Source organism: Pholcus phalangioides, unplaced genomic scaffold (genome assembly GCF_987345545.1).
Source record: "Pholcus phalangioides strain wild (caught in Gottingen) unplaced genomic scaffold, Ppha-v1.0 ptg000011l_1, whole genome shotgun sequence".
NCBI classification, from domain to species: domain Eukaryota; kingdom Metazoa; phylum Arthropoda; class Arachnida; order Araneae; family Pholcidae; genus Pholcus; species Pholcus phalangioides.
Window position 1 is genome coordinate 62491920 of NW_028301604.1, and position 24638 is coordinate 62516557.

The 24638-nt window shown below is 38.6% G+C and overlaps 1 protein-coding gene across 19 annotated transcripts in view; it reads right to left on the reverse strand.

The window, feature by feature from the left end:
- LOC149080678 (uncharacterized) overlaps positions 1-24638 on the reverse strand; it is a 312101-nt gene that overhangs the window by 222844 nt on the left and 64619 nt on the right. For all 19 annotated transcript variants that reach the window (XM_089239891.1, XM_089239884.1, XM_089239883.1 and 16 more), the window contains exons 3-6: positions 14021-14119; positions 10273-10470; positions 5696-5881; positions 1376-1474 (exon numbers count right to left, since the gene is read on the reverse strand). In XM_089239891.1, coding sequence (XP_089096017.1) covers positions 1376-1474; positions 5696-5881; positions 10273-10470; positions 14021-14119 — 582 coding nt within the window. The remainder of the gene's footprint in view (positions 1-1375; positions 1475-5695; positions 5882-10272; positions 10471-14020; positions 14120-24638) is intronic.

Here is a 24638-nt window from a genome sequence, read left to right on the forward strand (position 1 = left end):
GAGAATCACCCATCACATTATTAGTGTGGTGTCCTTATAAGAAATGACTAAAAGAACTAAAGTGATAAGAACATACAATGCCACCTAGTGTTGTGTAAGGGGAACTAGTGAGTTCCACCTCGGACATCAAGTAGACAAGATGTCTAAATGTTCTGCTCTTTCCGCTTTATAAATTCTTCCTATCTATATGTATGTAATCTATCTAAGTCTAACGTAATAATAAATACTCATCAAAATAAATACCCATGTGTTATCCACTCCGCTAACAAAGTGTTAAAGAAACACATCAATTAGCTATGTATAGCACATGGAAAACAAGTGCAGATAGGCTTCCTTCAAGATGCGCTAGATTGTGTAGGAGATTATGGGAGCAAGAAAATTATTTAAACCACAATGAAACATTTACAAGAGGCCTGCATGCAGCAGTAGATTTAACTCAGTTGTTGTTGATGATGATATATATGAGGCTCTTTGGATCAGGTGATATCTCCCTCTTCTTTGAGAGACATACAAACCATAACCAAGGTAACCAATATGGTGACCTCCTGTGTGACTCACGAAAGAAAGGAAACAAATCTAGATTGAAGATATGTATTGGTTTTTTTTTCTTTTTGGTGGGTGCTAGATATGTCAAAATTTGTTTTGAAGTTCAAGATATTGATCTGCCAGTTTTTGCTTCAAAAAATGCTTAATTAAAGCTGCAGAATTTCTTCAATGTACTTTATGGGCCCATAATTAATTATAAAACATCCTAAACTATATGGATTGATGCAGTTGGATATTAAACGACAATACAGACACATTAATTTTCATTTCGTGCTTGAGAAGATATACATAAAAGGTTGAAATCAATGTAATTGCATCGATATTAAACTCAAAAGTAGGTCTGGCTAATTATTTTATATTTAATTTTCTGAGCTTCATATCTCTAAGCAAACTCAATATTTCAAAAATCGAGAATTCTATTCAATTTTTTAAATTATTGATATGGTATAAAACCCCACTAAATTTCTGCATTTCTACAGTAAAATCTGCAATTATAACATATATTTCTATGGGGATAATCTTGTGCTTGTCCCTCAAGGGGATGCTGATGATGAATATGACATGTATTCAAAAAGCCTAATTTTTACCAGGCATCCCATAAGTCCATAAATACATAAACATTGGAAGAAAGGAAGGTGGTTTGTGAAAATATTATTTCCACACAAAGGGGATTTTTTGGTAGGAAAAAAATAGTTATATTTTCTGTTGATACAGGGCACTTCACCAAAGGTACTAGAGGAATCAAATCACAAAATTACATGGGAAAACTATGTTTGCATTCGTGCAAATGTTTAAAAAATATGATTATTATACAGTCAAATAAAATTACCTTAGCAGTGTAATTGACATCAGCTCCTCTGTCCAACAATATATTTGCGATTCTTTCATTACCATAATGTGCAGCTATATGAAGTGGTGTGAAACCACTCTAAAATGTAAGTTAAAACATTGAAATTAAATTTTTTAGTAAAAAAAAACAAGATGCCATACCATTATTAAGATAAAATGACAATAAATTTCAAAACAAAAGTATATGCTTTGTTAAAGTAATACATTGTCATCATTTTTGAAAGATAAGATTTTGGGGTTTCTACTCAATATTTATGCAAGCAGAAATACAAAAATCGCTGGATTATTTGAGGTTAGTCAAAGAAGCCCATTTAAATAACAAAATTTCGTGCAAAGACATGCGATGTCATTATTTCCTCTTCTGTACTTGAAGAAAACTCACCTAAAAATGGACCTACTGGACAGGAAGGATTATCGAGTCTATTGTACACATAGGCGGAGGTAGACACTTGGAAGTCTGGGGGGGGGGGGGCACGGCCATTATTGCTAGGGGGCACAATGATGATGATGTCAATTCATCTATACGTGTGTGCATTAGATCAGTCGACTTCACCTTTGATGCTGGGGGGGGGGGTAATGCCCCCCCCCGTATCTCCACCCATGACTATACTGCATTTCTAAATTTATGTTCAGTTGCAATGCATCATACTAATTTGAAGATATACATTAGTTTGTAACAAAATTATAATAAAAAATGTAAAATAGACCTTGCAAAAATATAAGGCCACTCTTAATATTTGTGATTTTTTTTTTAATAGTATGCAAATAACTTTTCTTGGTGTGACTTTATTTGCATTTAATGAAATGACTTTTTTTAAATTCATATAAGTGAAAATTCATTGTTTGATGAAAGTGAACTTTGATGTTTGGCATCAAATTGCAGTGGCTTGTCTCAGAGAGAAATTTCTATGTAGGGGAAAGTGGAGGCTAATGGGACAAGGCCTAATTTCAGTATTTGTTGTTTTTTTCAAATATTGCTTTGACAATGACAACCCAGGCCACAACTAGATGCTTGGTGACCCAGGCGAGTGCGCATTTTGGTGCCCCTTGTAATGTTGAAGGAGAGGTTTGAGAATGAAATTTGTATCCCCTCTGGTCCAGCGCCCGGGCACAACACCCTTATGCTCCTCCTAGTTACTGCCCTGATGACAACAATCAAGCTGCTGTCATTAATCACAAAAAGTAAACTATTCCTGATTATTAGGGGAAAAGAAAGGTGATAATCAGTTTATCACCCTAAAAAATATCTTTGATTTTTTTTTAATGATTTTCTTTACACTTGTGAAGATACTGCTAATTTGTATACTTTGAAAATTGCACTTTTAATAAATTTCTTAGTTAAATTTTCTTGTGATAAACATGTTTTCATTACAAACATGCTATTTAGATTACAAAAATATATAAACTTTCAGTCATTTTGGGTCTAATGGGACAAGCATAGAGATTAGGACCTAACAAAGTTTTTCTCTCAAGTAAGAAGAATTTGAATATTCAGTATAGTGGCATCAAAGCTACACCATGGCCATGGCCCCCACATCCTGAAGCAGGGCCCCTAGGCTGGGATCTTTTACGGGCCCCCCGACCAGACTTTCACGGGGCCCCCTTTATGATGAATTTATAGTATAGCGTGAAAAAACAAAAAAAATTATTGAAATCCTCCCGGGCCCCAGGGCTGGAGCCTTACCAGCCCACCCCTTGTGTGGGCCATGACCATGGCTTAACAAAAATTGAAACTAGGAAGCTTTCATATTTGAATTACACTTTAGCTTTAGGCATAAACGTTCCTGAAAAATTATGTTAAAATAATATTTATTTCATAGTGTTTATCTAGTTTTTTTTGGGTTTATATTTCTTGCCCCATCTGGGTCTAATGGGACAAAAGAGTTCATATATAAAATTGATTGTCACTGCAAAAGCAACCAAAATTATTTATTTTGAATAATGTTTATCATACAACATAAATGTGTATGCTTGTCAATACAACTTTGTTTTTTTCGAATGTCAATTGTTTATTCCACTTTGAAAAAATCAAAAACTGAAATTTGTCCCAAAATAGCCCCCACTTTCCCCCACATCACACAATGCAGCTCATAATGTGTAGTTTATATTATTCATGATTGTGGAATAGTTTATTGTTTTAAAATAATGGAAGCATGCAAACATTGTTTCTTTACCACTTAAAGCGTTCAAGCAGAGCTCTTGTGACAATAGAAGTGCTGTCATTTTTTAAGATCAGAACCGGCTTTGAAGTTGAAATGTCAAATATTTATAATGACTAGAGTAGTGGTTTTTGAAAGATCATACATGGACCCACTGGAGTCTGCAGAATTTGTCTCAGAGTAAATAGCCACTTGCTGTCTTTATGCTCTGATTTCAGCTTTGACATAGCCCAGGTGTTTTTTTACCCTCAGTGTTTAATCAAAAGGCCTTTGGGTTGGTGCTAACTGAATAACTGGTCTAGACTTTTTCATATCTCAGCAGCTAGTGCTAAACTGCATATGTATTTCATAAACATTCCACAAGGAATTTCTAACTGGTGCATGCCGGAAAATGTTATGTGTGTCCTTGATGTATTTATGATGATTGAAATGTGGGGTTATGTGTTCAAAGTGCTGCTATCTTCTTTCCAAATTAGAAATGAAAGTGGCAGGTGCCTGAGTTTTATGTTTTGGAAGTATCATGTTGTGGGTCTGCCTTCTTTCTGTGGTGAGAATTTTTTGCTACTTTAGCAACTGTGAAACTTGAAAACAGTAAAATATTGTGATTCTTGTGGCTATAATGATTTTTATCTTAAAAATGAAAGGACCTTATAATTATGGAACACGAAATCATTCATTCAGATAAAAAAATAGATGGGCTATTTATATGTAGTGAGATTAACATAGGGAAATCTGTGTGTAACTCTGCTCTGAATGCTGTTGGTTGCATGGGCGGAGATATGGGGGGGGGGCACTGCCCCCCCAGCATCAAAAGTGGAGTGGGCAGATCTAATGTATATGTGTGTAAATGAATTGACATCATCATCATCGTGCCCCCAGCAATAATGACCTTGCCCTCCCAGACTTCCAAGTCTATCTCCGCCTATGGTTGGTTGAGGTTTAGGTTTAAGATCCAGGAATGGGTATCTACCTGAGAAGTAAATCTGACAAACTTGGTTTTTAACTGTTTATACCAGACATGCTTAACCCATGGCAAGATGTGACCCTCTTAATCATCTGATGTGGACTGTGACATCAAACATAACTTCGTAAAAATGAACTAGATAATTGTTCATAAAGTATTGTTTGGTGAGACAGTGATATATTATCCAACATTGCATTCTTTCACTGTAGATGTCAATGGGTCTGAGGTTAAAATGGTATTAAATTCCAATGTGTAGAAGCTCCCATATCAAAATATGATCCTAGTTTCTTGTTTTAAAATAATAAATATATAATAAATAAATCTGCTGTATCAAAATTTATAAGATATTGAGAATCATGAAACATTTTATTCATGATAACTTGCCACTGATTACTAAACCACGATAGATTTTTTTCAAACTACGACTACTGGTGACACATTTTCAGATCATTAAAGTAACCCATAGCATATTTCCAGATCGCTTAAGTGGTCACGACATGCTTTAAACCAATAAAGTGTCCGCACTCTACAAAAGGTTGAGAACCGGTTATAAAATGAAGGAGAAGAGTCTTTTTATGATGGTGGAAAAATTGACAATACATTTTTTGTTATAATAACGTGATCTTCACATATTCCTAGGGATCTGTGTGGTCTGTCCAGGGAATTTGTTACTATTAGTAGACATCCATGCCAAACTGCAATTCGAACCCAGACATACACAGTCTGGCTAGCTCCCTAACCACTCGACTGCTAGGTGACATTCATTATGATGAATGTTTGAATTTCTGAGGGGATTGTGTGAAAAAATGAGTGAGTTTGTATTTTTCAATATAAATATGCTTAATTTATAAGAGTCTTTTCATTTTGATTATTTTCACTGGAATGAAACTTGTTTTTTGATTCACTTACATAATACAGTTAACGAAATTGACAACAACAAAATAAAAAAACATACAACACATACTTTGTAATGAAAATTGTTAATTTATACAATACAGAAATGATGCACTGAAGCTGAGTTGTTCGGCATGATTAGCAGACTCAATTTAGAACAAAGTCATATCATATAATGATAAATTCACAAAATGATAAAGAAAAATGCATTGAATAATTATTAAATGTTACTGAAGCTAAGGTACTCTGGCTCAAAAAAAGTTAGATACAATCTAATACCAACCTTTGATGTCACATCAGGATTATAATCACTTTGTAAAAGTAAAGTAGCTGCCTTGCAGTCGTCTTTCTTGGCTGCTATATGCAAGGCAGGTAAACGAACTCTGCCTTTTGTATCATTTTCTAGCAGTACAGCTACTACTTTATCATGGCCTTGTTGTAATGCAACTGCCAAGGGGGTAAAACCATCCTAAAATGGAAATATAACATTTATTATATAAGTTTTAATAATACTTATCGAAAGATTCACAAGTTAAGAACTATAATATGTACAATTGATTTAGATCAAGGAATGCATTTATGAAAATGAATGCTTGCAAAGAACTATGGTGGAAATCAAATGTTTTCTGAAATTCTAAATGCACCAAATCAACTACTCTATGTGATTAAGGTCATTATTATTATTCTTATGTATCTGAGGAGTATTTGTTGAAAGAGAAATGAGCCTTTAAATGCATCTTTCTTTTCATAGAACCACTCTACATTGAATGTTGCCATGGGGGACTCATTTCAATTTTTGTGCACATTGTGTTAATCAATTTTTACTTTATGTATCTGCTATTGTCAGGGACACAGCTAGGAGGGAGCAGACACAAGGCCGGTTCTGGACATTTTTCAAATGTGAGGGAATGGTATTGTGGTGTGGAAAATCGCCTTTTCCCCTTTAGTTGGCGCCCTAAAAAGTCGGCTCCTTTCAGTTGGCGCCAAAGCTGAATAAAGATTAATTATATTTGATATTATTACATTAAAGCGATTTAAGAATCGCTTTGGTTGGTGCCTTCTGCGGCCGCGTAGTTCGGATTCCAAAATTCAGCCCAGAGTTGGGGGGGGGGGGGCGTTAGCGGACACTTTTCTGGTCCCCGGTCAAGTGGAATAGGCCTTTTATGCATTTCACTCCCCGTTATTTGTGGACACTTTCGATAGCGAACAGTAAAATCAGACAAACTCAATTTTTTTTTCAAAACTCTAATTTATTAATTATTGTTCTAAATCAAAAATTTATCACATTCAACGGTGATTATGCATAATCCCAAACTCGTAATAGTAAATGTATGATTATCCGGCAATCAATTACTTAATTAACTGAACATATAACTATGGTCCAAGATGGTGAATTCGAATGGTATAGGCTGAAACACACCAGGGGGGTGCCCTAAAACCGGTTTTCTAGCTACTCTTTTCGAAAAATCAAGTGACGTCACCCGATTCCACTCGACCTAGAACTCCTTAATACATATATGAAGGCGTCTTAACTCGACCGTCTCCCGTTGGAACACTGAGTAAAATTACTGTTTTTTGATAATTTTTTTTTGCATAGTTCTAATTCACAAAACTATCATTTTTTCTGAGTAGACGCCACAAATACCGCTGATTATCAAAATATATATTTTTTATTTTTGACAGATTTTTTTTTCGACCCATGTATGCATAGGGGGAGATTGACTTGGAAGTCTGGGGGGGGGGGGCACGATGATGAGGATGTCATTTCATATATACATTAGATCAGTCGTTTGACGCTGGCCGTATCTCCACCCATGCATGTATGCAATGTTAAATCAATGGGAAGTATGTACGTTTGTAAAATCAAAAAGGGAAACGGAAAGGGAATTATCAGAATGGGGGGGAAAAATTATATATTCTAGAAACCTCTTGGAAACACACTACACCAGGGAACCCTTGATGATTATGAGACTCACGCGTAACCCTAAACAAATTTTGAAAATTTCTTCAATGAGGAATTTCTTCTTTCTACAGGATGTCCCAAAAGTCCGCATTCACTCTTCGGAACAAGAACCCTAGTAGTAGATAAAAGTGTCAAAAAATATAAGTGCGAGTTACACATAGTGTGGCAATAATTTAAATCGCGAATTCGTTATTTTAACATGTGTGAGCTGCAGGGGCGGCTCGAGCTTACCTGCCGCCCGAGTGCAAAGCATCATAGGCCGCCCCTAAAGGTGACCCAGGTGGGAGGCTGGCAGAGCTTCAGTCAAGGGGACTTCTAGATGTCTAGATCAGCGGTTCTTTTTGTTTATCAAATTTATTGATTTATTTTATTATTCTCGAGTGGCCGTGGAGCCCCTGGGAAGTGCACACGGAGCACCGGTTGACCGCTGGTCTAGATAAACCTGATTTTTTTCAGAAGAAAGCCGCAATCGCCATTGTTTACCGTGCAAAATGGTGGTGGCCATACATCCCGCTTTTGAAACAGATTTTTCTGATTTTTGATCCAGAGTTATTTTACCGTTCCTAAAAACAATGCTGCCAGATACCAGGTAATTTAATCCTTAAAACAGCACTTAATTTAGGGAGCCATCGTCACTTATCATGTATAACGAGGTTATTTTTATTAAGAAATTTATTTCAAAGATGTTTCTGGTACTCCAGAGCAGGGCCGTCATTTCAACTTTTTCCGGGGGGGGGCAAAGCACATGTATATACCATTTTTAGTGTATTTTCAAAAGCCGGGGGGGGGGGCAACGGCCCTTTCCTGTCCCCCCCCCCCTAAATGACGGGCCTGCTCCAGAGACCGGATAAGTGAAAAGAAAAATTTTTTTCCTTCACTTCCGGGCCATTCCGTAAAAAATACTGGGTGAGGGAACCAAAATGCATACTTGACCCTTTTCATAGAATACAGGTGCGGCTCTCGGGCCATGCGACCCATTGCGCCCGCACGGGGTGCCACGTGCATGGTGAATGCGTGAAAAAAGTTTCATTGGCCAAAGAAAATTATTTCCGTCCGTTCTGGAGAGACGCTAAATCCGAGATGAAAGAACAAACTACAGAAGAGATATAAGCTCCAATGAAGGAAAAATCACTATCTCCTCCTCTGTAGCTTAGTGGTGAGCATTCGTCCGGCAAACGTGGGACCCGGGTTCGGGACTCTCTAAGCACAAGATGTTGAGTAAAATATATTAAATGAATTTACTTATTTTCCCAGCTGCCTGTCAAATGTGAAAAGCAGCAGGCTTCTGACCAGGGCCGGAACTGGATACTTCGTCAGCTGTCGCAAGCAAGGATTTTGGCGACCCCCCCCCCCGAGTGATGTAAAAAGATAATTTGAAAGAAAATTTCCGCGCACCCCTCCAGTCCTGCGCCCGGGGCACAGGACCCACCTGCTTCCCCGTCGCGGATCTACTTGACAAAAAAAAAAAAAAAAAAAATGTTAATAAGCATTCTACTCTGCATAGTTTATGTATGTTGAAAAATACTGCCTCACCAAATATTTTAAAATCCTTTAACTCACTTTTGACAATTCAAGTGTTATGAATACGTGTTATATTCAGAGAAAATACAAATATATTTCACTGGAAATAATGTCAACTCTTCAACTTATAGTTATTGAGTTATGAAAATTACCTGTGTATAATTACCTCTATATTTTTGATAAAAATAACAAATTCAAGTAAACCGAGTTTACTTGAATTTGTTATATATGTTATTTTATGTTATCTTTTTGATTTTTCACACTATAAATTAACCACAGAGGGGCTCGGGAAAAAGCTGGTTTGGGAGCCCGCCAACTATCCCAGCCTAAGGAGCCCTGCTGCAGGATGTGGGGGCCACTCCTCTCAGTACATACACATAATTTGGTCCCGATTGGTAAAACGGTTCCCGATATATTCAAGAGTTAAATGAAAACGTCACCCAAAATCGTTACCGATTTCCGTAACACACCAAAAAACGTAACCGATTTACGTTGCATAAAAACCGGCCCTTTTCGAGTTTGTGATTTTATATTATAGAATTTAATATTATAGCAAAAACATGTATTATTAAGACCATTAATAATGTTCTAAAGAATGTAATTCTTTTTAGCATCTTTTTTCTCTTTCGAAGTTCTGATATTTAAATCGATGTTTAAACATTGTGTAGCTATTTACGATTGTTAACATGCACGATATATTTTTTCACTCTATAATTTTTCTATTTATTTTTAGTCGATTTGCTATTGGAAAACGTTGATAAATTGGAGAAATTTTTTACTTAAATTTGCAAAGATTTTTCTATCACATTTTCAGAAATTTGAAATCGTGATCCCCCTTTAAGCGTTTGATTCAGTTTGCTTCCAATGTATAAATTTGTTGGTTTAAAAAATAAAATATTTCATATTTCATTAAAATACGGCGATTGCACATTTGAAATGTCTCTCGGAACAGCGGTGGAAATATCTACCTTGTTTGTACCGCTGTTCCGCGATCAGATACAAAAATGAAGATACCGTAGAATTACGAAAATTATCGTAGAGGCTGAAACAACGTGATTGGCTGCGTGGAAAAAATACGAAAAAAATCGTTTAATCGCAGAATAGCGGTGCATTTGCGAAATATGCGTCCAGGATGCCCGAAGCAGAGCAGTGTACAACCAAATTCCAAAGGCTACATAATGAAAAACTATTTTTAATACCGATAAAATAATACTGTTTAAGTAAAAATATCCTTCTATAAATGTATCAAAAATGTAAATATTAATGATTAGATTGCGCACTCATTGATTTTTTTTCACGATGAAAGTAAAAAATGCTAAAGAATAAATGAATTTTAGAGAATAAAGAATATACTAAAAAACATCAGTATTACACACCTCAGTAGCTAGACTTTGATTGGCACCATTTGCAAGCAAAAATGACACAACATTATCATGGTTTTCTTGAGCAGCCATATACAATGGAGTGAACCCATTCTGTGATTGAACATTAACATTTGCACCCAAGCTGACGAGAACTTTGACGACATCTTCTTGGCCAGCTAAAGAAGCTATGTGTAACGCTGTATTTCCTTTCTGAAATGGATGAAAAAAAAAAAGTAAAAGGAATAGAATAATAAAAAAATCAATGCACATGAATACTGTAATAATATGTGGGGACGTACGCAGGATCGACCGTTGGAGGGTGTACAAAAATGTTCTTCCCAAGAAATTTAGTTACCACCCTCCAAAAAGCATTTAAATTAACAGAAATTGGTTAAAATAGTACGTAAAGGGCATTTTCTTTCGGGATATATTAATTTTTTTTACCGAAATAATATATTTTGTAATTTTTGGTTGGCTTGGGGGGGGGGGCATGGGTTCCCTATGCCACCTACCCCTGCGTACTCCTCTGATACTACTTATATGTAGCGTAATGTGTATGTAGGGGAGATCATATATACTGCAGTGGTTCTCAACCGGGTGGTACTGGGATACTTCAAGGGGGCCACGGAAGAAAATGGATAAAGGGGCCATGACAGGTAGTTTAGAGAGCTACAGAGAACTGAGAAGAAAAATTAAAAGGTGTGAAGAAATAAAGCTTTATATCAGTGACTACACACTTACGGAATCCAACAAAACTACCCATAAAACAAGGGCCATTTTAGGGTATGGACTCACCCGGGCCTCACCACCTACATTTTACAGCAGGTTTCCTAGGAGGGATGGGGGAGGGTTTTCGCAGGCCCCCATCTAGATTTTTCACAGACCCTTCTATATTTAATTTATAGTGTGAAGAAACAAAAAAATGATGAAAACCATATCAGGCCCCCGGGCTGCAGCTCTGTCAGTCCCACTCTTGTCATGCCCGGTTGTCTCATGTCCATAAGTGACCCCACCTCATGATATTTTGTATAGTACAATAAATTTTGAAAATAAGTAGGAAATATGTAGGCTGTTTATTTCCACTAAAGTGTGGGACTACCATAGCATCACTTTACCTGGGGGGGGGGGGGGAGTCTATGATGTTGAGATGGCCCTGAATAAAACTCGAACCAGTGAGGAGCTCAATAAATTCTAGGCCAGTGGTCTGGAGACCAATCTTATTTGCAAAATTGCTCTTTTAGAGTAACTCTGGTCAATTTAATCGAATACTGAATATGTATGTTTAATAAATAGCCATGATTATTTGCAGTGCATTCATGGTGGAAAAAGTATAAAATCAAAACAACATCGGCCTCAGGGCCCTGTCTGTTCCTACCCTTCCCCCCAGGGGCGGGTAAGGTGCAAAGGGTGCGGCGCACCCGGGCGGCAGCGTAGACTTTACTTAAGACACCAAAATTTAACACAGTAAAAATTCCCACGACATCACGCTTTTGAGTCATACTTCGACAACGGAAACGTTGAGAAAATAGACAGGGCCTATGACCGTAATGCCAGAAACAAGAATATAAGCTATCTAGGCGGCTCGAGACAAAATCTGTACTCGTGTGGTACTTATTTTTTGTGCCTCTTACCTATTGCCCCCTCCATAGCCCCTACATCCTGCGTCAGGTCCCCTAGGCTGGAATCTTTCGTGGGGCCCATGCCAGATTTTCCATGGAGCCCCTTCTACAGTTAATTTATGGAGTGAAAAAAGAAAAGAAATAAGGATTTGGTCCCGGGCCTCAAGTTGGAGCCCTGTCAGCCCTACCCTTGGAAGGTCATGCCTCTTCCTCACAATTTATCCAAATAATTCCTAACAAAAGTATTTTTTTCGCCCTTTCATTTCGAATTTTGCGCCCCTCCAGAGCCGACAGTTTGATTTTTTCGACCAATGGAACTTTTTTTACCCATTCACCTCAGATTTAGCATCCTCTTGAGCAGTGCCCCGTGTGGCAGCAATGGGTAGCATGGCTTATCGCCGCCCCTGTACTCTATTACAAGGGACATGTGTGCATTTTTGTTTTCTCACCCACACACATGGCGCTTCCACAAGAGTCCGGAACAATTCTCATAATTTTTTGGCCTTTTCACGCTATAAATTAACTATAGAAGGGGCCGTGAGAAATCTGACTGGGGGGGGGGGGGGCTGGCTGTGAAAAATTTTCTTAATAAAAACTACCTCGTTAAATATCATCTTTACAGGATAAGTGATGATAGCTCACAAAAATAAGTGCTCTTTCAAGGATTAAGTTATCTGGCATTATTAAGAATGGTAAAATAATTCTGGAAAACACAGCAAAAAAAAAAAAAATTCAACTTCAAAAGCGGGACGTATGGTCACGTACATTTTTCACGTCACGGTAAACAGTTATGTGCGGCCTTCTTCTGATAAAAAAAAATTAGGTTTATCTCCAGGTCCCCTTCACTGAAGCCCTATCAGCGTTACTCCGAAGCGTAAAAATACCACCACAACTCCCACAACACATTCCAAAAACACACCTAGGTTTTTGCCACTCACTTCTAATATCAAAGGTAGATGGCAGCGCACACTTATCCACTAAATACATGTCGTATATCCTGTCACAAACACTACACAAATGTTTCGAGGCTGTGAAGTAGGGTTACCATAACCGAAAACTGAGAAAGAAGGATGCCTATGCAAGTACATTTTGTGACGTCCCTTTTCACAATAGATGGCGCCACTATTCTGACCGATAAAACGTCACAATATAATATTTCCCTACTAAAACACAACTTCAAAAATCAGAAAAAATTCTGGGAATTTCGATGGCTATCGTTCAATGGAAAAAAACCACAACAACACTCCTGACAATGAAGAGATATGTGTTTCAAAGTGGAATTTTTTTTTCTAAGAAAAAAAATAAAAATAATTCGGGAAACCCCTAAAAAGGAGGACAAAAGGGCGAATTTTCCGAAACGTAGGAGGACGCTTGAAATGGCATAATAAAGGAGGAGTTCTGGTAACCTTACTGTAAAAGTGCTGAAATTTTGTTGTTCCCATCTGCTCAAGTTTCGATACGACATACCCTAGAAAAAACCGGAAATAAATTACTCTAATATCCAGACGGGGTTTGTTTTTACGGTTGTCGAGGTAGAAAGAGCATTATCATTACAGACAAACGAGCAAAAAATTTAAGCATTATAACACAGTTACTAAATTATACATATTTGTACGGTACTTATTATTTAGACTGATTCCGATCATGAAACATGTTTAGAGACGTTGACTTGGCATTAAGATTACATGCCGGTTAAAAAAAAAGCATCATCAGGGCTGTAGCGTATCTTCTCGGGCTCCGAGGCGGACTTTTTATTGGGGGGGCCCTCTAGAAGGGGTTATTATTATGAAAAATATGTGTACATTTTATTTGTAACCCTGAGACAGTGCCCCGCAGGACCGTAGCCAGAAATTCTTTTCGGAGGGGGACAACTGATGTTTTTGGGGGACAAATATGATCGAACAATAGATTTAACCTTGTCATTCCATGAAAATCTGTCATTTTTCAACGTTTCGGGGAGGGAACCGGACTCCCTAGTCCTCCCTCTCCTCGCTACAGCCTTGGTTCCCCGGTTGCTTCAGCCTAGTTACGGGCCTGGGCATTATTGTTGTATGTATTTTCTTTCGATTTAAAATATACATACATTACATATACGACTTGGCAAAACATAATAACAATAATTTAGAATCTTCAATGCTTACCTTAGTCGCAGCATTAACATTCGCTCCTCTTTTCAGTAATTCCGTTACAATTTCTACATGCCCTTCTTTAGCCGCCAGATGCAAAGCATTCAACCCATTCTAAAAAGAAAATGATACGTATTTGTTGAAACAAAAGCTCGGTTTTATTTGTCTTTTAAAATTTTTACATATTTAAATGAAAATAAAGTATCTCGAATGGTTTTCTTAATTGAGGCTCAGCTTGGACGCCTGTATTTTTATTGCTTTCGTAAATCAAAGCAGTACACTCTATAGCCACTAGAATAAGGTCCTTATCAAGGCGCCTTAGTGCACTCATACCCGTTCCCTGACCTCACACCGACACATACACGACACACATCACACATAATACCTTCCAAACACTCAGTTCGTAAAATCATACATCAGCATACACCAGTTCGTAAAATTACTCCAAGCAAGCGTTCTTTTTCCTTTTTAGTATCCGCGACCCAACTTTCCATATTACTCTGTAGTTAAAATCCTCAATCATTACGCACCTCCTCTCAATGATCGTACCCGCCCTCAAACCTAGGTTATATTTTTTTATTGAATTTGAATGACTGATAAATATAATTTGAGAGTTAATAATATAAATATGCACGTATTTAGCGATCAATGAGGGCTACGTTTCATATTTGTATAATCAGAATATATTTTTTCTTTTTGATTTAATTAGTTGTTTGATTTTGAGTCCCTTTTTGTTATCTCATCTCTCTAAGGGCCCTTTAAAAGGAGTGGATGCGGGTCCGAAAGAAGTTTTAACTATTGGTACAATATACGTAGCCTTTCAGACGATGCTCCCGCAACTTGGACGTGTTCGGGCGGGTCCGGATGGCGTCCACGCGTGTCAAAACCTAAGTGCGGGCTCCTCATCCGCACATTCAGGTTTTGTACATTAGGTTATATGGAGCTATTCACACGACACGGGTCCGGGTCGAACTCGCCCGCATCTTTGGCTACTTTTAAAGATGATTTTGCATGGAATTGTTTTAATTATTTGCCATAAATACCCTTAAAAACATCATATGAAGGTCCCTGTACATCAATAGGATGTACCCACATACGTCTACCCATTCATTTCCTTCTGAGATAAAGGAGATATAGCAACTTTAACTGCCTACGTGTTACATACTTTAACACGAGGATTTTTTTATTAAAATTATTTTAAAAAAAATTTATGGCACAAAATATGGGTACATTTTGGTGATTTTTGAAAAATTCACCAAAAAAAATTCAATAAAAAATAACCATCAATTAAAATCCTAAAAGCACGTGTTAAAGTATCGTATACTGGGATTACTTCGTGTCACTCTTTTTTGAGGCTTTTCCTTGTTATCTTCCCTTATGTTTTATCTAGGCTACTGGGGATTTTACTAAAGATAGCCTCACATCTCAGCTTTCGATTTCTGGTTTAAAAAAAAATTATGATAACAAGGAAAGAACAGTGAATTTTTTTCGCGTGGCACATAGTCCACCGGGGTGGCGACTATGTGTCATCACTTTTTCTCGCCTGTCACATCCATTTTCATTGAATTCCGGTTGTTAACTTTACTCGGAACATTTGGAAAAATTATTACTGCCCAAAATTAGGTAATTTTTGAATTTTTAAATAAAATAATCTCTGAAAGCTAAAAAATCAGTTTATTGACATTTTTAAGTAAAGAAAGCATTTATTTTTACTTTTTTTTGGAAAATTTTAATTTCCTGAAACATTAACAAAAATAAAGAAGACTTCAAACTCGAAAATATAAGGCTTTTTTCTTAAAAAAATAACACACTATAAATATAACATTTATTTCTTCGAAAAAACGAAAATATGGAAAAAACATGAAAAGATGATTTAGGGCAACAATTTGGTTACATGTAAACGATAAAAAAAAGTACTGTTTAGACATGATGCATGAGTTTTAATAGGGCGTGTGGTCTCCTCAAACAGCTAAGACTGCTGCACACCTGTTTGCCATGGATGCGATGAGGTTATCGATCAGACTTTGGGGAATACTGTTCCACTCCTCAAGAAGTGCAATCTGCAAGTCTCGGACAGTAACAGGCGGCCTTGGTCGCGCAGCAATGCATCGTCCGAGCATGTCCCAAACATGCTCGATTGAATTCAGGTCAGGAGAGCACGCTGGCCATTCCATACACTGTATTGTTTCAGCTTCAAGCATGTTCTCCACCAGACGAGCTCTATGCGGTCGGGCATTATCATCCTGGAAAACAAAGGAATCTCCAATGGCTCCAGCGTAAGGGATGACATGAGGTCGCAGTATCTCGTCTGCATACCTTCGGGCCGTCAAAGAGCCATTCCGAATGATATCCAGGTCCGTACGTCCACCTATGCTGATTCCACCCCATACCATCCAACCAGCTCGTCTGTATTGTGACCTTTCACGAACGAATGCGGGGTTATTTCGAGTGCCCCTGTCCCTCCATACCAGAACACGTCGGGTGTCACACTCCAGACTGAATCGGGACTCGTCTGTAAACAGCACTTGGCTCCAATCATGTTGCTCCCAATCTCGATGTTCAGCAGCCCATCTTCTTCGGGCCGCACGGTGGCGTGGGGTCAACGGAATGCAGACCATTGGCCTACGTGCATAGAGCCCTCCCTCATGAAGTCGTTACGTACTGTTTGGCTGGACACCCTTCGTCCTGTTGCCAAGAGCAACCGTCTTTGCAGCTGCGTAGCATTCTCTGTTCTGTTTCGACGGGCTGTTAACCGGTGATCAGTTGCTGTAGTGGCGCGTGGCCGACCTTGCCCTGGTCGACGTCTAACATTTTTTCTGTTTCTTGGAATCGATTACACAGCCTTGCAACAACACTTCTGGCGACTCCAACAGCGTCCGCGACACTACGTTGTGTTTGCCCGGATTCCAGTCTGTCTATAACATGCCATGGATTCCGGTAAATCACGTTGTTGAGACATCCTCAAGTCACCTTGTCTCAAAAAAAAAAAAAATACTGCGCAATCGAATTTCACAGTTACGGCAGTAAAACAGACGTTTCTGCAACATCCCGATTTCTGCCCTTATCTCCTTTTTCTGGTTTTTGACGTCATGAACTTTGATTTGCATATGAAGTTTTCTTCTTCCGTTTCCTGCTAGGCTTTAAATTATGGATGATTCATTTTATGTTACTTATCGGTATACATCTTTGCGTAATTTTGTTAAAACCATGTGCTCCCCTAATTGTTTTGAGCAGTGTATTTGCTTTTTCGACTTCCACAGCTTGTTTTCACAAAAATATCGGGGGAATTGATGATAATTCTATGCCTTTCTTTGGTTTATCATCACCAGAAACATTTTTGCCTTTTGGGACAATGTGGGGGTTCCCCTCTTGAGAACGACCTTTTCATTGTTCCATTTATTTTTTTGTATTTTTTTCATATTTTCTTCCAACTTTATATAAAGTTAGAAGACCGCCAAAAAAATAAAAATAAATAATAATTACACACGTGATTCCTTGTGAAAAACTAACATAGAAAAGTGTTTTCCGTTTTAGGATAGGACGAATATTTAATGAGTTATGATGCTTTGAATTTTTGTGACGTGTAATTTTTCTAACGGTCAGTTACCAGCAAAAACCCAACGAAAAGAAATTTCACCGCCAGCAGCGGGTTGCGACTTCTTGAAAATGAACTGAAATATTCACAATCCCATTAGAAGCCAAGTTCGGCCTTCTTCTTTCACGATTATGGCTTTTTTCTCTCCATGTGGTGTGATAGTATAACCGTGTTGTTACACGTACCATACATGTAATTACGTGTTAGTTTCAACCACTATATTGGCAAATTTATTACCAGATTTGTAAAGTCTGGTGATAAGACCAGACGACAAATTTTAGTCTTTAAAGTTTTATATATAATGTCACTTTAAATATTTTTTAACCAAATCAACACTTTTTGCCAAAATGTGGTAATTTGTTCTCTTTCACTATCAAGTCAAATTTCTTTAGGGAAGGTACATACAGTGCGTTGTATTTACTACGCGATCATTTTTATACGCTGTCGTTTTAATCAGATTACATATTGATCAAATGAAACAGGGCAATATTTTTTGAGTTATTTTAAAATTTAATCGAAACAGTCGCGTGTAAAAAACTTCAACGAAGTTTGCAAAAATAGTAGCTTGACGAAGGTGACTTGTAAAAACAATAAAATAATAACAACAATTCGATCAGAAACTTTCAATCGAACTAGTCATTTTATGAATTGACATATTCAAAATAATTAGTGGTTTCGGATATTTTCTACTGATTATTGATCGAGTCACATTTTCATACCGATTTCTTCATGCTGCAATGAAGATGTTTCATTTTCTTTTGACTGCAATTGGTTTTATCACGCTGAAATATTAATCAATTTTTACTTCACTTTTTGACAAGACAATTTGAACTACTTTGAAATTTATTTCACCCTGGATAATTCGCGCAGAACTTGGTAATTTTTTCAGATGGTTTATTCTGGGGCTTATTTATTGGATTGGATTTTAATTTTTGTGGCGCAAAGACCAATTAGGTCAAACTGTGCCTAAACAAATGACCAATTAAAAATAATTGTGCTTGTCATGTCAGGAAAGGAGGGAGTAATTATTTATATGGGGGAAATCGCCCCTGTTCCACTCTTAACAGAGACAGACTTCAGGATGTCGCCACCCTAGGCTCTACTAATTTTGCCGCCCCTTTGCTCTTATATGCGTACTTCGTTTCTTAATTTATTTCCGAAAAATCATGCTTACCCACCCCCACTCCCAGCTATCAATTTATAAGTGAAAGCCATGACTTTACTGTGTTGTTTCAAATACGGTTTTGAGTAGGGGCCTACTGTTTCATACGTCCATTCATAATATAAATGAGATGCCGTAAAAATTTTAAACTGTAATTGTTAGACTTCATCGTGACAATTTCTAACCATGATCGATTTCATCCATTATGCTTATTGTATTACTTACACTCGTGTGCAAAATTAAGAGAATTTGCACATTTGTGTCTATTTTCATAAAAGGAACTAAACCAAAGGTACTAATAATGCCACCGAAGAAGTATGCAAATATTCAGTGTCGAATACGTAAGCGTACACGTGCGTGTGGGCGGAGTTGTGACCACGGAGGGGATGATAAGGGCACGAGGCGTTTTCCACGATTCGTGTGCTCGTACTCCTCGGCAACATTCACTGTGTTTCTCGCAAGAGTTCGGTAAATTTAAAAGCTAATCGGATAAAATGAGTAGTCACAAACGTATGGATGACGGAATGAGATGGAGAATAATCGGTAGATTGCAGGCAGGGCAATCACAAGTGCAGGTGGCTACAGAGCTCTATCTAACAGTTTCAGGACACTGGATCCATATCGAGAAGACCTGGATAAGGTCGTCAAAGAGCCACGACGACCAATGATTTATTCGGCACTTTCATCACGGTGCCACAGGCAGGGCCGTCTTAAGAGCATCATGGGGCCCCGGGCCAAGTGATTTTTCTGAGGCCCTACCAGGCAAATTCTTGAAAATTCCAACCAGATTTCATTTTTATGAGGCCCCTTTTCTCTTGAGGCCCCCGGGCCGTGCCTTAAAACGGCACTGGCCACAGGACTGCTACACCATGACAGCTCTCACGTGAGCTGCATGCTGCTACTGGAACTCGAGTTTCACGGTTTACTGTTGCCCGAAGGTTTCATGAGAGAGGGCTTTATGCCAGAAGACCCGCTGTTTGCGTCCCGCTAACTGCAGCACACAAGAGAGCGCGTTTAGCATGGTGCAAACAAAATCAGCCTTGGACCAGACTTCCGTGAAGCACCGTGCTCTTCACAGATGAGTCGAGATTCAGGATGGATCACTGATTCTCGACGTACACTCATCTGGAGAGAGCCTGGTATCCGATACCATCCCTCCTACATCAGGGAAATGGACCACTATGGTGGTGGAGGTGTCATGGTCTGGGTAGGCATCATGTTGGACTTTACCCCTCCATGTGTTTGGCAGAGGGTCCGTGACTACTAGGAGGCATACAGAGGCGATCTTAGAGTCCCATGTTCGACTTTTCAGAGGCGCAGTTGGCCCTCGGTTCCTGTTCATGGACGACAACGCTTGTCCACATCGGGCTCACCTGGTCAACGATTATCTGGAAAGTAAGGATATTCGGCGTATGGATTGGCCAGCCAGATCTTCTGACCTAAATCCTATAGAACATGTCTAGGACGCTATTGGAAGGGCAGTTGCATCTCGCCATCCCCCTTCGAGAACCATCCTGGAACTGAACACTGCGTTGCTGCAGGAGTGGGACCGATTGTCACAGGGACTTCTCAACTACCTCTTGTCCAGTACGCCGTAGCGCTGTGCGACCTGTCTGACTGTGAGAGGGGACCATACCCCATATTATACTCATTTTCGGTTCGATCTCGCAACGTGTATTTTGGACATTCCTGCTGTGATGAGCTTTACTGACAATCATGCGTGCGTACTGTGACTTTTTGTGTACATCTCTTTCTGTTACAACTGAGTATTCGTACCAAATTTCATTAACATGTCCACTAGTTTTTCAAAAATTCGACATATGTGGAAAATTAAGAGAATTATCACATTGAGTGTAATTAACGTGTTGCAGAATTACAATCAAAAGCTGTGGCGCAACATGTAAATCTTGAAAAAACTGGAACAAAAAAATCTCAAAATTGTTGGTGATACTTTATTCAATTAAGGGCTACTACTTCACCGCACACCAACTCCGGTCATATATCGCCATACAGCAATTTCCAACCAGTGGAGTTGGGTGGGAAATGAAGGCTCCATCCATCGGTGGTCGCCCTAGGTTCGGTAGGTAAAGAACTTGCTTCTGGTGTTCTATGCCCGGATTCGAACCCATGGACCTTGATGGTAACCTTCATAGTGGAAGACGAGCATCTTTACCACTGCGACACTCGGGCGGTTCAATTAAGGGCTGTCATTACCCCCAAAGTCGATTTTTTTAAACATGACTAAAAAATATTTCATTCAATTCTGAAAATCAAATGCAAAACATTTCGTGTCAATCGGGTTTATTTGGTTTTTTTTTTTTTTTTTTCCAAAATAAAATTAACAATTAATGAATTATAGTGTAAAAAAAACGTGAACAAGAAAAAAGCTTTGAACGCGATTTTGACAAATTAATTTTTGAGCTCATGCCGTTTAAGATATAAAAAACCTACTACACCAAAAATTCTGAAATTTTGTAGAAATACACTGCTGGCCACCCAAATTGCAACACCAAGAAAGACAAGAGATATCGCAACAATATTTATTTTGTAGATAACATGTTGACCAAGCATCAAATGATTAAATTTATAGACTTCTGTGACGTGTGGTTCCTGCCAAAATCAGTAGCCAGAGTAGCCGCCATTGTTGAAGATCACCCCGCTGCCACACGCCTCGGCATTGATTCAAAGAGACTTTGGATGTGTTCTTGGGGTACAGCACACCAAGCAGCTTCCACGCGTTGCCAAAGTTGATCTGGTGTGGCAGCTGGGGATGTAATCTGGGTCAATCGTTGAGCAACCATGGACCACATGTTTTCTATCGGCGAAAGATCCGGAGAGCGAGCTGGCCAGGGAAGCAATTCAATCTGGCGATTGACGAAGAACCTTTGGACAATGCGTGCCACGTGTGGTCGCGCATTATCCTGTTGAAATATGGCTGTGGGCAAGCCCTGAAGGTAAGGAAGGACAACTGGCTCCAACACCTCGGAGATGTAGCGCTGGCTTTTTAAAGTACCGGCAATGCGTACTAGAGTAGTGCGAGAGTGATATCCAATACCGCCCCATACCATAATACCCGGTGCAGGACCAGTGTGGCGGTGCATAACGCAGCTGTTCAGCATCCTCTCTCCACGGTGTCTCCAGACTCGAATCCGACCATCGTGGTGTTGCAGACAGAAGCGTGACTCGTCAGTAAAGACAATTTCATTTCATTGTGCCGTCCACATCCTTCTTTCATCGCACCATTGGCGGCGGAGACGTCTGTGGTTCTGCGTCAAGGGTAGACGAAGCAATGGACGTCTTGCGGACAGACCACTCTGCTGTAAACGGCGTCGAATGGTACGCGCAGACACTGGATGATGCGGTACAGACTGAATGTGCTGTGCTATGGTTCGTGATGTGGCTGAGCGATCCGTCACTGCCATACGCACAATACGCCTGTCATCACGTGAAGTGGTGCACTGAGGTGGATGCGATCGAACACGTCGGTCCGTCGTACCCTCCTGCATCCAACGATCACATATCCGCATTACAGTTGTTTGGTTTCGTCCAACACGACTACCGATTTCCCTGAAAGATAATCCACAATCTCGGTAGGCCACTATCCTTCCTCTGTCGAACTCGGATACTTGATCAAAAGATGATCGTTTTTTTGAAAAAACCACAAGAAAAACACAATTGCCGTACTTCAAATCGTCGAAATCTCCAAGCCTTAAATAGCGCTTTGAAGTGGCGCCACAGGCGCGCGTGATGTGCGTCTGCGCTGAAATTCTAATCATTTGCATATCTCACCTCCGCTAATGCATGTTGTAAATTTCATATTATTTGCATGCTTCCTTCAGGGTGTTGCATTTACGGTGGCCAGCAGTGTATTTTATACGGCATGTTTTACGGCCATATTCACCAACAGTCTAAACTACAATCACAGGTTAAAGGATTAGCGATCGACACGTATTGGTTAAAATCCTCAATTCCAAAATCCTCTTCAATCCTTTCACCTGCGATTGCTGTTTAAACTGTGTTGGTGAATACGGCCGTGAGTCAGATGAACTTCGATATCTAATCATCCGTTAGAATTTTATGAATTTCGAAAATATAAGAATTTAATATATATATATATATTTGTTTTAAAATTATTTGGGTTAACTTCTAAACCTGAGGTTCATTTTACTAACACATGGTGAGTAACACATATGAGCAAAATTTCAGAATTTTTGGGGCGGCAGTAGTTTTTTTTTAAATCTTTACGGATGAACTCAAAAACCCTGCAATCTTAGAAAATCGTAATAATTAACGAACGCGTAAAAAATTTGAAAAGTGCACACACACACAACAAAAAAGGGGAAAAGAAACTGGTTCACTTTTTCGTTTCCTTAGGATTATATCATTGTTCAGTTTAAAAAATGCCAAGTTAAATGTTTGCACTATATTCCATATCAGATTTTCACAAGGAATCGTGTATAATTATTGGGGGTCGATAGTTACCACCCTGTATAAGAGATAAGTTAGTTCTGGCATGGCCAAAATATTTTTAGCTCATCAATTTTATTACAGTAAAACCCTCTATAGGCCACCTCCACACAACGGCCATATTTATTTTGTTGGAACCGGACGAGTCTCATAGACTTAACATCACAAGTAATCTCCGAACAAAGGCCACTTTAAGCATATAGTCGGGAAAAAATATGCATATCGCTGTAAGCAAAATAATTTTTAAGGCAGATTGATGGGTTTATTGAAGGCAGTGCACACACACAAGAGAGAAAAATGGCCACTTAAGTGATCTATAGTTGTGCCGCGCCATTCAAGTGATCTCCAAATGCACTACGGGCCCTTAAGTGATCTGTAAATATGCCACTGGCCACTTAAAGGCTCTTTAAATGCATGCGGGTTACCTAAGTGATCTGTAAATGTATTGCGAGTCACTGAAGTGATTAGAGAAAAAAATCTGTCACTTATTTTATTCTTAGAAATTAGGTTTGAGATCGCGATCGCAGGTCACATTTGGCCCGCGTTATGGGTTGAAATGTATGGTGGTCTAGTTGATCGTGGGTGGGAACAAAGAACTATTTGGTGTTGCTGTTGCACCCCAAATAGAGAGAGAAAGAGAAAGCCAATGGCCAACACAAGCTTATATTCCACATTTTCCAATTAGATTATTTAGATTGTATTTTTAATTATTTTAACGTTAACATTTTCAGCACTAATATTAAGATGTGAGTGAAAATCTGAAACCATTCAAAAGATATGCACTAGATTAGTCAATAGAACTAAACCTCAAACCTGATCTAAACTGGGCCTAATACTATATAAACTATACAATACGACAAATATGGTTTTGAGGTTTTTTCCATGTATATGTGCATCGATATTAAAATCCACTTAGATAAAGCCGAGAAAATATTTCTCCGTGTGATTATTGTTAAATTTTGAGTGATAGGTCTATACTTATTTTCTATTATGTTCATAACAGGTTGGTCTGTTTGTAAATATAATTAAGCTGAAATTTTTGCTGCAAACTTTCAAGCGCCGCACTGTGGCTCCACATGTTGTAAGTTCGCTCTACTAGTTGTAGTGAAAAGATTTATGGTACTTAGCCTTACTCAGTCTGCTTCTAATGGAACAACTGGTAGTCATGAAAATGATTGAAAAATATTTTTATCTTACGCAACAGCTGACCTCACCGTATAAAATAGAGCATCCACTCAGACAGATACTTGACCATCAAGTTCATCCCGAGATAAAATCCATTGACAGAGAAAGGGGAAAAATAATCGACTAAGTAATAGTTTGAAGTGACAGTAAAAAAAAACAACTGAGAAAAATACAGTGAAAAAATTGTAGGAAATAAAATTAAGTCTTTTCTGAAAATTTACTTA